The sequence below is a fragment of the Gymnoscopelus braueri genome (genome assembly GCF_963280865.1).
Source record: "Gymnoscopelus braueri genome assembly, chromosome: 21".
NCBI lineage: Eukaryota > Metazoa > Chordata > Actinopteri > Myctophiformes > Myctophidae > Gymnoscopelus > Gymnoscopelus braueri.
In genome coordinates this window covers 26,169,485-26,187,546 of record NC_137623.1, presented here as the reverse complement: position 1 = coordinate 26,187,546, position 18,062 = coordinate 26,169,485, and the positions used below count along the sequence as shown (strand labels likewise).

The 18,062-nt window shown below is 45.4% G+C and overlaps 1 protein-coding gene across 1 annotated transcript in view; it reads right to left on the bottom strand.

Annotated features, from left to right (window-relative positions):
* The window catches only part of cUnh8orf34 (chromosome Un C8orf34 homolog), a gene marked incomplete at its 5' end in the record, with an annotated part of 88,759 nt that overhangs the window by 9,542 nt on the left and 61,155 nt on the right, over positions 1–18,062 (bottom strand). Inside the window, 4 exon segments of the mRNA XM_080417370.1 lie at positions 2,430–2,556; positions 9,533–9,606; positions 9,867–9,952; positions 16,326–16,459. Coding sequence (XP_080273496.1) covers positions 2,430–2,556; positions 9,533–9,606; positions 9,867–9,952; positions 16,326–16,459 — 421 coding nt within the window.

The window sequence follows — 18,062 nt, the reverse complement described above, 5'->3', positions numbered from 1 at the left end:
TCCTTGTGTCAACGAGCGGCCTATCACAACCAGCTGCATAGAGAGGTTCCAGTGCAGTTGACAGTGTTTAACACCGAAATTACTGTAGGGCATTACACAGACACTGATATAAAATGACAGCTTCTGAAAATCAAAGAACTGGCATCAGAAACCACATGGTATAAAAGCTTTGATAAAATTTGATCCAATCTCTCAGTAGTGGGGGAGAGCAAAGGGGGGGGGGGGGGGAGAAAGCGAGGAGAGAGTGACACAGATGCATAGAGAGAGAGAGAGAAAGGGAAAGAGAGAGAGAAAGGGAAAGAGAGAGAGAGGGAGATGACAAGGCAAGGAGAAAGAGAAACAGATCTAATCTATTACACAGGCTTTGATCAAGTAGCAGTTCCACTTGGTGAGAGTGTACGGGGCCACAGCACGCAATGCAACCATTCAGAACCCATGCAGTCTTTATTGGGTCCATCCTCTGGAAGTAAATAGAGCTGCTAATGACTCATGTCCTGTTTAGATTAAATCTGCAAAAAAATAAGATTCACTACTGTCTATGAAATCGCTTTAATCACTTGACCCATAGCTTACCTATTCTGGGCATGTCATAATAGGCGAACATTCTGTGAAAATAGGTGAAAATTCAGCGGAAAAAATTGCAGCTCTACAAGCTGAAAACGCGTCGCAACACGTTGTTGTGAGCTTGTAGATCGCCTATTTTTGCCAAAGAGATTTGGTATAGAGGGGAAAGGGTGAGTCAAGGATAGACCCTTGGGGAACCCCGCTCAACAGAGTATTAAAGTATATATTGGTTAAAAAGTAGAACTGAGTGACTGACTTGCCACGAGCTAAATGGCATCACACAGACTAAAGGTTGTATCTACAATAAATTCATTATTAACTTCTGTGTAACCTTGTTTTAATTAAACTGTACTCACTAGCCTCCTTCGGGACCAATTCAGTCGCCTATTAGGAAATAACGCAGATTCACTTTTATCACAGTGGACAAAGAAAAGCTGCCCAACCGCATGATTGGGGTAAGAAGATGAGATAAAAGCAGAGTCTCTGGCTGTAAATGTGGAACACATTAGCAGCTAATAAAGGCATGAAAGGGCCGAATTAGCTTGTTCGACCGCCTCATTCAAACGCCTGGCGGGAGCCCTCCGTCTGAATAATATACAGTAACTCGGCGTAAAACAACTAGAAATCAATGCCATCTGAGGACCGCCGGCCCACTGGAGAGCAAAACACAAGTGTGTTGTTAACAGGCACAGTGCTGGGTCCATGCCCCGAAAGAGGCAGTTTTTGTATTTGTTCTCTGACAAAGAGAGAGAGAGAGAGAGAGGTAGAGAGATGTGCCGTGCAGACAGTGCGCTCAGTGCCAATGTGCAGAGGAGCTGAGAGGACTTAAACAGCTGGGACTGCTGCTGGGCGACGTTAAAAGTTTCACTAAAGAGGAGGCCAATATGCTTCACATAACTGTGGAATGTATAAGGCGTGTATGAGGCGTACAGCGGCATGGCCCAATGGAGAGCGGGGACACGCGTAAACAAACAAGTGCGTCACACATGTCTTAGATATGATGCCGGTGGTTGGTGACATTGCCTTTGGTCTACTCTCCACGCTTTCATCTGCATTCATAAATTAGCCCTTACATACTTGCTCACCATGACAATAAAGATGGTTTCATTCTGAGTAACCCAGACGTCATTAGTACAATATCAAAGAGCAGAGATGAAACTAATGAATACTCAGGAGTCGTAACTCCAGCTTACAGCCGGCTTAATGCTTCACACACTTTGAGAATGACTCAGCAAAGATGCTGGTTATGCGATTAAACTTTAATTAATGCAATTAATTTAAGATGTCAAAAGTGAAATGAATTCCTGCTGCGAGGTAATTGTTTGACTCAGTCCTTTCATTTAGTCACATATTAGCAGAAGCACCCGGTTTTAATTAGCTCAGAATCTCATCATGTACAAAATGTAGCTTATTGTTTGGCTAGACTCACTGTACATAACCTGTCTCCTGACATCCACCCAATCCCTTTCTACTGCTTAAAAATGTGAGTGAGTGAGTGTGTGTGTGTGTGTGTGTGTGTGTGTGTGTGTGTGTGTGTGTGTGTGTGTGTGTGTGTGTGTGTGTGTGTGTGTGTGTGTGTGTGTGTGTGTGTGTGTGTGTGTGTGTGTGTGCGCGCGCGTGTACTGTATGTGTACAGTATGTGCAGTATGTATGTGCATATGTGGAGCCTATGTTTTGTATTCCCATGCAAGCTTTTGATCTGGGTTAACCACATTATTCATCATTAAAGTCAAAGAGACAGACAGACACAGACACACAGACACACAGACACACACACACACACACACACACACACACACACACACACACACACACACACACACACACACACACACACACACACACACACACTGAACGTAACCTACCGGCGAGGTGCTTGCCCATGTTCTCCAGCTCCTGGGAGAACAGAGAGTCGCCCAGTAGCAGACCTGTGTGGCCGATGGAGCTCCCTCCTCTTCCAGCCTTCAGATCAGCCTCCCAGACAGGCTGACGCTAGTTAGCAGGGAGGGGGGGAAAAAAAGAGAAAGTCATATTAGAAGAAAGTCTCTTCAATTAAACCTTTATATAATACCCAGCTATATGTCTGAGCCATATCAGTTGAAACATGAGCCAATTATTATTTTAATGGCTGCTAGAAAAACTTTCGAAACCACAGCGGGGCAGAGATGAAAGCACGTGGTGTTGAGTTCACTCTAGTTTTGGTGAAAGCGGAGCTCCAGACCGTCAGTAGTGGTGAAGGACCATCGATAAATCTATAGGAGTTCTCTGCATGCCAGTCTGCTGGCATAGTGCCTGACGGCAGCAAATCCCAGACTAGCATTTAACGAACAATAAATAATGCATACAGATTCATAAACTCACGTTAGGCCTACTGTAGGCCTACTGTTACCATGCAAAGATTAAATCAATCATCAATCATCCAATGAAAAGACGAAGCAGATGGGATTGCTAATGGTTGCCAGTTTGGGCTACATCGCTGTACCTATTCCTGGCCACATACATCATTTGGAGAGGCACTAGTTTAAAAAAACTCCAGGCTGCCAATTCCTGTAATGAGAGCACACATAATCCCCCTATTTATCCCTTTGATGGTGCACAAGTGGTCAGATGATCTGTTAAGCCAACGGAGCACGCACACACAAGCCTCTGCTACAGGTGAGATACTGTACAGAATCGGCTTTCCATAATCCGCACTTCTGTAATGTTGGCTCACGTCTGATAAATCATGACACTCCTGATGCCAATGGTTACATCATGTGTTGTGCTTAGCGCCTGCTGATATGCCGCCGCGATACGACAAATTGCCGAGACAGGCTGGAGAGAGTTTAGAGCTGACATATGACGACAGACGTAGAGTCTTCCAACTGCAATATATGGACTAACCAGGGATATGACAGCCTAATCATTTATAGGGTTCTGGAATCTTTGGTCTTGAAAAACATATCTGTATATAGGAGGCATGTTGAAGAACAACAGCACTGCGCTATACCGCAGATAAATGGCAGAACGTGATCCCCAGGGACTCTGGACTTGGTCTTGGTGCCTGCCAGCATTATGAGCCACTTTGTGGCGCTGGGACCACGGCACCACAGCCCATGCTTAATTGCAGCCGCCATAAAGCAGTCAAATGGATGAAACATTACAACTGATGTCCGCCCATCGATTTCTTTTTCTATGGTTGTGTCTTGACGATCCTGCTGCATGACATCATCTCTCGTACAGATCTCTCTCCGGTTCCACATGCATGCGACGAAAATCGCAAACGGAGCCGTTGACAGACCTCTACGTTAAAGATAAATGCATTCTCATAATATTTGTTCCACAATAAAGTCACTGGAGCACACAACGTTGCTTTTTGGCTAAAGCCCTTTCAGAAGACCAAATATTGGATGAGGTTTCCAAAACGTATCTTCACAGTATTATACGAGTCAATTGGCCAAATACTTTATAGTCCCCTGTTAGGATCCTTACATCCAGTCCATAATGAGAATCTCTTATCAGTGAGGCCTACAGTGCTATCTGCAGTTCTCCAGCCCTCCAGCACCCTTGTCCAGCTAGCAGACTGTAATAAGGACCATATATCCTGGAGACTAGAATCTCTGGGATAAGGGTACTCCTGTATCCTCCTGACACACAGACAGGATGTACCGAGTCTGCAAGCAATTCACCTCACCAGATAACATCCAAAAATAAACAGACATTATAATCAAAATATGACCGTTGTTGAACAACTGGTTGTTCTTGATTAGGAGGACGCACAGCCTCTGCCGAGAGAGAACTGGGCTGGTTTATATCAAGCTTTCTAAGACTAGAAGGGGAGACGAAGAGAATACGTTAAGTCTCCAAATGTCATGGTCCTCTGTATGGGGAGCATATTATGCTGGAGCGGATTGTGTGTTTGATGTGAACTGGATCTGAATCTTCAACATGTTGATTGTTGTTACTGTCCAAACCAGGTCTCTCTTGCAAACAAGTCCTTAGGTCTAAATGAGATTACCTGTATAAATAAAGGTAAAAGACTAAAACAAACAAAAACCACAGTACATGTGCTCATCAGCTCATCTCTCCCTTTCCTGACCTCAGCTGTCTCACACTAACTCACTTGATTTGACTGCAATTTTTGGGTGAGACTAAATAAGTGCACGTAATGTGCTTCTCCCTTCACTGTGGTTTGAGGCAGCCATTGTCCTTATCGGAAATGATGTACAGTATGTGTTTAGACATGACCCCAAGTAATTCCAACTGCTTGTTTGTCGCTTTGTCTGGAATGCTTGAATGAAAGCATTTAAGCTGAAAAGAGGATGAGGAGACAAGAAGGAGGAAGGCCTTTTCATATCCATAATAAAGGCCTGTTATAATTTAGCAATGACTCATGAGGATATTAATCTCAGCGATGCAAAACCTAAGTTGTATAATCCCCGTCCCACTATGGCAATATCAAAAGACCGCCTGAAAAAAAAGAGAAAAGAACAGAAAGGGAGGAGGGAAAAGCCCTTTGGTGATACTTCTGCCCAACTAACAAACATGGATCTAGTTTCTCACAAAATTAAATCCATGTTGAGAGTGAACATGACAGAGAGAGAGCGGATGGGAGTCCAGAGTCAAATCTTTTTACAGCATGCATGTGTGCTGCTATGCGTGTGTGTGGTCAGCTGTAATGGCCAACAGGAACTAGGGCCAACTCCAATTTTGCCCTCCGTACAACATGCACTGTTTGGGCCTTACAGGACGTGTACAGCCAGCAACCTCAAACATGGTCTGGGTGAAGTGGAGGTTGGAGAGTGGAACAGGCGTTTGTAATTGACAAAGCACTGTACCTCACGGTGTGGTCTGGTCAGCGTAGGATAGGTTGGTGCACAAGCACACAAGCACACACACACGCGCACAGGCATGCATATACAGTACACACATTTTGTATCATTACATTAGCCTTCAAGGCAATTTGTTACATGTGTTGTAACAAAAGAATGTGTGGCATATGTTCGTACAAAGGCCTGGCATGTGTGCTGCCAGAGGATCTGATCTCTGTGTTCACTACTTTAACATACTTGACTCCTGTCCTTCCAAATGCCCAATGAGGCACACAGGGGCGGGGGGGTCTGCAGACTGCCACTTCTGTCACACAAGGCTTCGGTCACACAAGGCTTTAGTCCCTCCAAAAAAGCAGATTCTCTGTGGATGTTGTCAGAGAGAGGGGAACATGAACTGCCCCCATGTTTCTCTATGTGCGTGCCTCTGAGTGATTTGACACTTTGGTAAGAAACAAATGGCTGATTTATTTGTAGATTCATGCGAGAGGCAGCTCAATTCACATCTGGTTTGTTTTCGTCTTGTTTTTGCATAAAGTGATTTTACTGCATCAAATAGTTTGAAGTGTGTCTGGTAAAAGTATTGTTGTACTGTTGTTAGAGGAACATTCGCCGGGATGCGAGAATTACAAACTTCTCCAGTCATTTGTGATGAGGACACAAAGAACAAAAAACAAACGCTGGCCCATTTCTGTTGGGCCAGCGTTGTCATCCGCAACTGAGTTTATCCAGCACATAACCACAACAAATATCCTCCACAAGATCAAATCTGGAGATATGTTTTCCAAATGTCATGTTCAGCTGTTGCATCCCACTCTGGCTAATGTTGCCGTGGGAGGATACGGGATATGAGGTGTAACGCTCCACTTTTAATGTGTTCCTGTTGTCTTGGCTCGCAGCGCAATCACCTAATGGACTTAATGTACTGTATACAAGGGCTCTTAGGCCCACTGGCCCCACCAGTGAGTCAGCACATCCAAAAGCAAACAGGATATTGTCAATAACACAATTAGAATCCAATTCAAGCTCTCCTCCTGAGACGATGCAAAGACAGGTCTTATGACATACTGTCTATGCCTAAGACACAAAGGAGAAGGAAACAATCCAAGGACTGTTGAAACCAGCGCGGAAATAGCTCATCATGTCGTGAACATAAAAGCATGGACAACTAAACTAGCAACAGGGAAATGGGACAGATGGGGAATGCTCAATCAGAGAATAATCTGATCGTGGACATGGTTTGCAACAAAATGCATGGAAGAAAGTTGGAACTTGGTGGTAATGCGTGCAGTGTCTGAGCAGGTGAAATGGAATTAAAGGAAAACAAAGGGTAAAGTTCATAAAACAAAGCATCAAGAATGGAATAATATAGTAAGTAAGGCTCTATATGCAGTAATCTCTTGCCAACCAACCCCTCTGAAATCCAGATTAACAGCCGTTTTTAATGGAGCCACGAATGTCATGGATTCCTCTGTTGCTTTGTTTTGACGCTTTGTTTCTTCGGTACACTGAGGTTGAGTAATTTGCTTTTGTTTGTTTGAGGTTTTGCAAATGGCTTTCTAATAAATAAAAAACAAAATAAAAGACAATCGTGAATCTGAATCTTTCTTGTTGCCCTGGTTAATCTGGTCCGTTCCTGGCAGGAGGGACCACAGCCATGTTCATGCTTAGACACGCATGTTTATTTGGGTCACGGGTATTCCTGCAGCGCCCACAACAGAGGTGGTACTGTACTGTTGGTCAGGTCTGAGTCTGACTGTGGCTGAGAGATAGTGGAGAGAGGATACAATGTCTTGTTGAGAGATCAAACAGGAAGCATTTGGTAATGAGTATCACAACATACAGTAGGTTGGAGTAAGTCAGTGAAGAAAAACGTAATTTGTTTCATGCTGACAATGAATAAGCCTTCAGAGTGGATGACTCTTTCACCAAACTGTACTTCAAGCTCACTTATTGAGTTAAGAAAATAATTCAAGGCACGGCACACGGAGGCCACATTAAAGAAAACCACTAATATGGAAAGTCTGGAAATCCTAAAGATACAAACCTTTACAGGAATAAAAATGGCTCTAGAGTTACCTATGCTCTAAATCATGGTGATTTGCTCTGAAGATAATCATGTATGCATAGGCATAGAGGTGTGGGGAGCAGTCTGTTGATAGAATGGAGAGGATTGGTGCCAAATATGAAAAGGGCCCCTGCCATGTAGTATATCTGCTGAAACCTGGCCAAATTCCGCTGGAAATATAAATAAACCTGCACAACGCTGCCTTGAATCATACACATAGCATTGCATCACTCTAATTATCTTTTTTTTTCTACCATAAAAATGAACAATTTTCCCCTGACTGACTTTATGACGGTAACACCCAGGCTGGGGCGAGTGAAGGTTTGATTAAAACATATCGTTTGACACTTGTGCAGGAAACTGCAGAAGGAATTCTCAGGGAATTGCTTCAGGGATTGCTTTAGGAAAGTATCTGCCTTTATTAGGCAATTATCACGTAGAGGCGCTGGCTGAGGCTTGTTAAACTAACGATAACCATTAACAGTGTTTACTTTCCAAAATTCACTGCCCAGTGCAGGGCAATCAACAGCACAAGGCATGCTCTACTAGTAGTATGAAATGCCCTGCTGGAACAGAGCAACTGCAAATGTTTTGCTTTTATTAGAATACCCCTTTACTTAACACTAATATTGCAACAATATAATTCAGGGATCTAACATGGAAAGAACAGTCTTTAATTATTCATCTTTATGAATTAATTATAAAGAAAAAGGAGTGTGGTGCCGCTGAGACTATAAAGACTTCTCCCACTGTATGACTTCAGCTATTGTTTGTCCAAAGATATGACTCAACTCTTGAAAGCGTTACATTTAGTTTTTTTCCATGCCATTTAAAGCCTCTGGTCACAGGACCCCAGAGGACCAGTTAAACTAACAAGCTATTATAAAGACAAATTGCATTAGCCTTTCAAATCAGGCCCAACATAAAGCAATTAAACAGCAAACAACCACATTAGCTACAGTAGGTGACAGAAGACGTTCACACTTTTTGTTTCCACATGGCACGAATTAGAACCTTGCTCTTTAGCTTGCCAGACAAGACTCAACCTATGCACTGCAGTGTGTGTGACAGAGAGAGAAGGCTTAGATCCATGTCATAGGGAAATACTTCTGTGTTCGCATCAAAACAGACACCAGTGGCTGTCATCAATTTCTTTGAATCGCATGATTCAAAATCAAATGTGTCCCCAGAGGGCAACATTCCCGAACTGTTCTCCCCTGCAATAAAAATGACAAAAGCACAACATCCTTTCATTTCATGCACGGTTTCAGCTGATTCACAATGTTTCTCTCCCATTTGGTAACAACGGTTAAAGTTGCATTGAACTAATCCCTTGAACTACGGCTTCTGACTGAACTACAGTCTTTCAGGAACCTGATGCCAGCGAGTCTGGAGCCTTTCTCCATCTGCTGCACACACGGAGCAAATCCACAGCTCCAGAGCCCCCTTTCTGTCTGTAAAACTGCAGTAAAGAAAAAAGGCCATTCCAACACTTGATTTGGGTAATTATAAAAAGGTATCGACTGGTTTGGATAATTAAACAACGGTACTGGCGTCTTGGCTGACCACTTTATTAATAGCATGTGAGTGTGTCTGTGCCAGTTTTAGTGTGTGTTTCAGTACGTGTGAGCCAGCACGGCCCTGTAGGCTTCCTTGCCACCTCAACTTGGTGACCCCGTAGCATGTGAAGCTATGCACGCTATCATCCACCCATAGAACAATGGCATGTAGACTCCGATTTTGTGCCTATTGTGTCCGTCTAAAATAGCCTCGTGTCTAATTGTGTTATGAGATATTCTTTACGTTTATCCTTTTCAAACTGCTCACAAAGTGCCCTAAGAGGACAGCAAAGTGATCCAGGGAGATCCCTCATTGTTCAGTTCTAGCAGCCGTTGTGTAAAGCTGAAATGCCCCCGTAAAGGAGGATCAGATCTGCCTGGGTCTTGTCCTAATAACAAGACGATTAGGGTGTTTTTTTTATCTCTCTCTCTTTCTGACAATAGTGGCTGAGGAGGAGACAGCGACGTGATAATTGATGTGGGTAAAGTGATCTAGATTGTCTGACGATGGATGCGGGTGAAAAGACACTTACAGGGCCTGACACTTGAGACACGGCCTCGCATTCCTGCCCCCGTCCTCCCATCATGTCCACCGCGGGCGATGGGCCTACTCCAGAAGAGAGAGACAAATACACACACATGCACACCCACACACCCACACACACACACACACACACACACACACACACACACACACACACACACACACACACACACACACACACAGGGAGAGACACAGACAGAAAGAGACAAAAAGACAATGGAAGAGTTCAGAATTAACAGTTTTGAATTTCTTATCTCATGATCACGGCACGTTCATAACGGTGTCAGTCAGGAGTGCTCATGGTATACTGTTGTGCAACTCACAGGAGATGTCAGGAACGGCTTGCTCAGCGATGTGAGATCTGTGTTCTTCTTCAGACCTGGTATTCGATAGGCTGTCCCCCTGCAGCCTGGAGACATGTAACATAACACAGCCCGTGAGTTGTTAAGGGTGATTTATACTTAGTTTCGCGATGGTGTCGCACCCAAAAAAAATAGCTGATCTACAAGCTCACAACGTGTTGCAGCGTGACGCGTTGTGAGCATGTAGAGCTGCTATTTTCAGCGTGTGATACTAACAAAGTATATCAAGCCCTTTAGCAACAGCAGCGCTATTGTTCGCAATGGGTGGTAGTGGCTCAAATTATCTCTGGAATCTACGTTTCTCTCTGCCGGAGAAACATGTTATGTGTCTTCACTCCAAATGTCGGATCACGTTGGAGACGGCGGCCCTCTATCAGTCTGAGGTGATGAGACAAAGAGGAAGTGTACAGCGGGTTTATAATCTCTTCTTCAGCCAATGGGGGCATGGACAACTTGTGGCAGTGCCGAGACAGGAAGAACATAGGGGACAACTTATGGGCAGAGATCATATCTCTTCCATCACAACTTCTCATGCTTCTGAAATGAGCCTCCCTACAACGGATTACATTAATGTGAGTCCATACGTACGTATACAAGAACAGAGCTACAGTATATCAAACTTTTCCAACAGCAATTACTGTACACTGTACTAACTAAGAAAAAAATATAAAATGGAAAATTGGCCCTTGAATTTCCTTTCCTCTTAAATCACAACTGGTCTTTATCATTCGGCGTTCCAAGCCCCTATGGTCTTTTCAAAGCTATCTGCTTGGACTGAAATGGAAGGGGCTCCGAGAGATTTGGCTGTCTCCGCAACATAGTAAAAAGAAATGAATGTTCCCTGAGATGGGAAAGCACACTGTGGGTCAAAGACAAACAGTTTGGGGAATGGTTCCTCACTGGGAATGATAACTGCCGATCTGTCCTCCATCCTGTGGTCCGCAAAGAGATAGATAGGATCGATGTGGCTTTTTCACTGCGTTTCCACTCTCCTACAAACACATTCACTTACAGTGAGTGCCGTATGCTTATACGGCGGTAAATCAACAGTGCATAACACACTGTAATTACACAATGCTTTATGTTCCAAATTATTTTGCTGCATGCTATTTTCATGTCATCAGTGTGGCCATTAGCTCAAGACAAAAGAAAGCAGTCAGTAGCCTTTCATGGTGTGGCTGCCTCCCCTCACCGCAAGCCCCTTGACTTTCTATCTCTGTGACAAGCCGTGCTCCGACAATTTAGCAGCACAAAAACAGAGCATTTGGAAAATATAAATTATCTAAATAATCACTGTCAACCCCCCATTCTCCCTGTCGCTCTCTCTCTCTTTGAGAGACCACTGAAACATCCCAGAGATTATTATCTATAGCCCGTCCCGTTCTCTAAATGAAAGCTGCCCCTAGCCTCAAGTCCTGTATACCATTTCCACAGTGCATTCCAGAAATGAAACAATTAATTTAATGAGAAGAACAAATCCCACCGAAGTCTGCACAGAGGTATCTGTTTCCTGAAGGGCTGCGGCACCAACATCCTCGGGACTGCCCCTGAGTCTGGGATGCGTTTGCACACAGAACGTTTCACAGCGTGAGCGAAAGCCCTGTAAAAAGAGACTGATGACGGTATGTAGTACAGGAGGTGGGCGAGCGCTGGCGTAACCACAGTCGTAGCCCCAGAGACAAGGACATGCCCACAACACATAGGCCACACTGCTCTTTACACTTCAACCGGCCAGCAGAGAGCCGGAGGAAGCAGCCTGTTTCCTGACCTGTCAATGTTGGTTAGGAGCCACACACACACACACACACACACACACACACACACACACACACACACACACACACACACACACACACACACACACACACACACACACACACACACACACACACACACACACACACACACACACACACACAGCCAGGAGAGCTGGGGCGGGCGGGTGGGTGGCATGGACACTGTCTGGTAGGGAAGGAGAGGAGGGGACGGGAGGGCTGGGGAAGATGTCTGATGTCCGAGTTGGCGTCAGTTGACTTTCAGTTCAGTTGACATTCATCCGATTTGAAACAGAAAGCGTGTTCAACTGTGGTTGACGTTTATGTTTATTTGTTGCATTCATGACAGAATCCGTTTGTTCGTTTTAACAATTGGCTTTTTATTGCATTTCCCCCCATTTTCTCTCCAATTTATGTGTTGCCAAGTCCCCATGTGTTCCGTGGTCCTGTTGTTGTGCCACCCTCCACTGATACACAGCTCACCAGCTGCGAGGAGTTTCACCGGGAAAGCGTGACGTGCAGAGGTTCCGTGACTCCGAGTCCGGCCAAACCGAATCCAACCTGGGTCTCTGTGGTGGTGGGGGAGTCAGGGGCGCCGGCAAGAGGGAAACGTGGGGGGGACATTAGTGGCGGGCGTGTCCAGGCGGTGACATCACGAAGTTCACCGTCAATTCCATTTACATAACATTTGTACACTCTTCCTTCTGAGTTTAATTAAGCAGCTCTGATGAAGACCAAGAATGCCTAGATTCTTGTAAAGGTACATTTAAGGGGAAATCAAGTGTACTAGTTAGAACTCCATACAACATTGCATTTGTTTATAAAATAGCGCTTGAGAGAGAAGCTACTTCAGAACTGCAGAGTTAAAAAGAGATGGAGATTTTGCTACTGCAGGACAACTTTAAGATACGCTATTGGAGCTGGAATTATCGCGGCTGCTGGCACCAGAGTTGCCCTCCAATGGCTCCTCGTCAAAGGATTTAAAGTCCACTCATTCCAATTACAGGGTCTCCAAAGAGTCCTGGATTGCTATTTTTCGTCACTACCTCACCGTGCCGGGAGTGGGTAATTTGCGTGCCTGCTGCCTTCCTTGGATGTGGTAGCCGTTTCTCAGGCTCCCTCTCCGGAATCGAACTCTGATGCAGTGCAGAGTTACAAAGATTGATTAATTTGCCCTTGAAGAGCTAGGAAGCACTCCTTTCTAGTTTAAAAACAACAACACTCATTGTCGCAGAAAAAGTAACGTTGTCACTTTGCAATGGTGAGTGTAAAATATAAAAGGAAAACCACCCCATTCCCCATGATATCGTCGACATGGGCGGGATTGCTGGTCAACTGCATGTTATGTTTCTAGTATGTTAAAATACTTAGTTTCTATAATTTAAACTGCATGTGGTAGCCAGTAAACAGAACAGTCATTGCGGTGAGAGGCGAGCACAACGAGAGTGCAACACAATAGGAACGGCTAGAACAGTGGTCACCCGAGATCGACAGGTAGACCGCTAAAGCCGTCAATAGTTTATTTATCTCTACGCCACCCAGACACCCTGGGGGCCCTATTTTGCGCATCTTAAGTACCAGGTCTTATGACTTAACTTAAGACCTGGAGGCGTGGCCAATGCCAAACAACATTGACTACGCCTCCAGGTCTTCAGTTAAGTCATAAGACCTGGTAATTAAGACACGCAAAATAGGGCCCCCTGTGGCATCAGTCTGGAACTACTACGGTAGCCTACTGCTGATATACACAATATTGCTCACATGTAAATGGACTCCCGTCTCTTGTTAAATGTCTGAACACTAGCAGGCGGATCATGACCACACCTCAGCCTCAGGTGTGATTAATTGCACACACACAGTAGCTTACGGCAGCACTGCTGTAAATTAATAAACACCCTCTAAGGATTAACAGAGAGTTGTCGCCTTCACACTGTGGGTGTGAAAGTGAGCGTCACCTTTTCCTCAGCTCTGGGTGGTAGACGAGTATAATGGTGACTAATGTGTCTCAGTCCTATTGAATACAGTGGGTAGCTACTAGCTAATAAAGAACAGCAGTTAGAGAATACAGAGTCACCATTTTAGCCACAGTGAACGCTCACACGCAAGCGAATGGGGGTTTGGAGCATAGAGGTGACAGGTACTGTATGTGAGGAATGCTTCTTCAAAACTGAGGCCGTGTCCACAGGTCCAGACAAGGGGCAAAGCAACCTGCTGGGGGGGCAGTACAACGATCCCCCACTCCCTCGCGAGTCACGACCACGGTAGCGGGTGTCATGTACAGAAGGAACGAAGATCAACTGATGGATTTGTTGTGAACACTTGAGTCTCATTCTACCACTCAACAGGGACTGTGCAACACCTTTGAGCCTCAAACCTTGGCTCGCAAAGAGACAAACAAAGAAAACTGGGGTGCAAGGTCACATCTGTACAGTAGTACTGTCTGTACAGATGTGGAACACACTGGGAAACAACTGTGCCTCATATTCCAGTCTTCTGAGGAGCAACGGGTTTAAAGGTTGGCCCCAGCGAGGGACTGGTTTGATAGGTGTTTCTGGGAATTCCATCTAGGTGGAGTGTTAAAGCGCTGCCCCTCTCCATACAACTCCCTGACCTCTACCTTTACTGCCTTTCTGCCTCACTGCTTGTTTGTGTGAGTGGGCATAGTGGGCACATTTAAGTATGTGCATGCATGTCGGTGTGTGCACTGACTGTATGCAGCTCATGCATGTGTTAATGCGCCTGTATGCTTTCTCACGTAATTGGTACACGTGTGTGTATTGGTTGTGTGCCTGCGTGCGTGCATGCATTTGTTTTCGTACAACTCCTAATTTGAAATTGCCGTGCCTCTAGAATAGCACACAGGCATTCCATGTGTCCAACGCTATTCCAGTTTAGTGATCTGTTTATGGCCCTTCAACTCACCAAACATCAGTATGAAAAGACCCGGGGTTTCTTCACCAGTAAAACTTGGGGAGGATTTGGTGGTCAGGTTAAAGAGAACAGAAAAGGAATTTGGCTGGAACCATTGAAAGAGAGAGAGAGAGGGAGGGAGAGAGAGAGAGAGAGAGAGAGAGAGAGAGAGAGAGAGGGGGGGGGTAGAGAAAGAGAGAGAAAAGGGTAGAACAGATGTCTGACATTTCAGTCAAGAGACGCACATGTCGAGCCAAGACCAGCTCCAGATACAGATGGGGGTTTACAGTGCCACTGATACAACCGGGGGATAAGGCACAGATTTATAAACTATTAATCATCCAGTTGAGAAACACTCGGCCAAAACCCTGCTGATGATAACATTCATCGTCCTGTAAAACCACAGCAACCATTTAAGTTTGATCTGCATAGGAGCACATCGATAACCAGCGTGAATGAAACAAACAAACGAGTTCCAAACACGGACCAAATCGGCGGAGGTGGAGGGCATGCAGGCAGACGTGTGCCTGGCGTCTCGCAGGGCTGATACCGATTTCTATCTGGTTCTGGCATCAGGGCCGAGCTCCTGCCCGTGCCTGCCTTACGGTATCGCCTCTGACACCCAGAAATCTGAGCGCCGCATCGTCGCTGCGGATCAGGGGAACAGGAAACGTGTCGGAAGAGAAAAGGAGCGATAAAGGAAGAGAAAGAAGAGGGCGATAGCAGGGACAGGTATCTGCACGAGGGGCCGCTCTGTGAAAACAAACAACGCTGGAATGCACTTGTGATACGATACAATTCTGTGCTCGCCATCTTAAGGTATGTGCTCTGCTGATGAGCGTGGAGGATACCGAGGCAGAGAGAGAAAGGAGAGTGAACTGGAGGGAGGGACGGGACGGGACGGGACTAAAGGGACAGTGATAACTACCACCACGCCCACCTTTGTTTGGGTTTAACCCATTCAATCCGGGAACGCATCTGTGTCATTTTGGATGTCTTGGGCGTGGCACATTTGTGCAAATCTTTGAATGTATACTTTGAATTTTAAAAAAAACTCAAATCTTTGCTTTTGGGGGATTCTACAAAATGTCTTCTAAATCCTAACAGTTTTTTTTAAAAGAAACTTGTTGCTTGCTATAATCAGTGGTTCTCAAACTTTGTTCATGTCAAGGACCACCCAAAATCATATGTATTTGTGTGTGTGTGTGTGTGTGTGTGTGTGTGTGTGTGTGTGTGTGTGTGTGTGTGTGTGTGTGTGTGTGTGTGTGTGTGTGTGTGTGTGTGTGTGTGTGTGTGTGTGTGTGTGTGTGTGTGTGTGTGTGTCCATCTCAAAATATTTAGTTCCAGGGACCCCTAGAAGCAAAGATTTGAGTTAAAAATGTATATATATTCAAAGATTTGCACACAAAAATAGCAGATCTACAAGCTCATAGTGCGGCACTCGGTGCCGCGCTATGAGCTTGTATATCTGCTATTTTTGAATAGCCAAAGAAATCTAAAAATGACACAGATACGTTCCCGGATTGAACGGGTTAATTTGAATTCCTTCCATTGTGAGCATAGCATACATACAACATGAGCCTGATGAACGATACTGTGGCAGCTTGCCTCCAGCACACAGGCCGCCCGTGCAGAGGAGTTTCTCTCTGAACATCTCTTCCAGCAGGCACAGGGCATAACAAGGTGTTAGAGAGCGCTTGGCAGGAGAATTGACAGGAGGCATCAGCATTTTTACCTTGCACACCTGGAGCAGATGTTGAGCGTAACTCTGGCCTGTGGCTCTGCTTGATAGGAGCTGCGTCCCTGGCTGAACTTACTGCCGGACGGGGCCAAGCCCGTCACGCCTTCCATCCGCAGGTCATCCAGATCCTCTGGAAGAGAAAGAGAGAGAAAGAAGAGGTGGGGGGTGGTGGTTAGAGGGACTGTCATTAATCATACTCGGGCCTCTGCCGTGGCAATATCACTGCCAGTGGTTACGATGGCCCTTTCGGAGCCAAGAGAGCAAGTGTCATCGCAGATGAATAAACAAACAACACGCAAACAACTGCTGTGCTGCTCCTGCACTCGCAACCCCCACCCGTCTCGAACACCCACCCCCGGTCCAAAACGACCCCACCCGTCCCCTCGCTCCAACGCCAAGTCGATAATTGAAATGGAAAGAGGTAAAGAAAAAGAAAATCAACTAAATTCTCTGTGCTTTCGACTAAACACAACTGTTTGTCATCAGGAGAGCGTGTCAGAAGGACGATGACAGCTTCGCGTCACGTGACACGCGGTGAAAGGAAGGCGAAGCTAACAAGCTGGGAAAGAGATGAAGAACAACAAAGACAATGAGGAAATAGGAGCGGAGAGAGAGAGAGAGAGAGAGAGAGAAAGAGATCGAGGGATGGATAGCTGATGGATTCGTCTGATCTCTCCCTGTGTCCCGGGGAGGACAGCTTCTTGCCCAGCATACACACACACACACACACACACACACACACACACACACACACACACACACACACACACACACACACACACACACAAGCGCACACTACTTTTCCCTCTGTCTCCCTAAAGAGGTCCATATGTACCAGACGTGCTCTCACTCTCTCTCTTACTCTTTCTCCATGGACACACGTGCACACAACACCACGCGTACATGCACACTCAAAGTCCAGGGTTACTGCTAACAGGTGCAAAGAGTTGACCTGACAGAGAGCCCGGTAACACCCTTACTTTCTCTTTCTTAAATGTAATTTCTCTCTTTCTTTCTCATTTGCTCCAATCATATCTATGGTGCACTGCACATGCTTTTAAAACACAGCTGTTCTGCAGTGATGGATGAAATGCTCTCCGCATGCAATATTTCTTCAAGGTTCAATGTATGGCCCTGGTCCAAGGCTAAGCAGGACTCTACAATCAGGTATCGTTATTGTTCAACTCCAATAAAAAGGTTCAGCTCGGAGGCACGTTTGTCCAACAGTGACACGACGACAGTGAGACGGCAAACAGAATGCATGTCAGTACCAAGGGACCGTGGGTTTTATGGGAGAAAGGCACCGACAGTAGAATACTATGAGGTCAGTGTGTGCTGAGCAGGAACGGTTTGTTAAATATAGTCGAGGATCAAAGAAGAGGGAGGCTGAATGAGCCAGGTGGTTCTGGTTTTGAGAGCATCCTCGAGAGATAAAACATATTGCAATGTTTTCCATGTTAAGAGGACGAATAGTGAGCGGGTGTCTGGTCTCTCTCACTTGGTTAAGTGAGGCGGTCAAGCTGTTTAAAAAAAACACGTTTGAATTATGCAGAACATTCTGAGCCGTCCAGTGCAGCAGAACTACATTTTGTCCTTTTCTCCTCACCACGCCGAAGGAATTCAAGATCTTTGCCAAAGCGACCCCAAAGATGGGGTCGCTTTCAGGACAAGGATTCTCGACACTTGCTGTCATTGTTTCTGTATATGCACATAATTGTGTGTGTGTGTGTG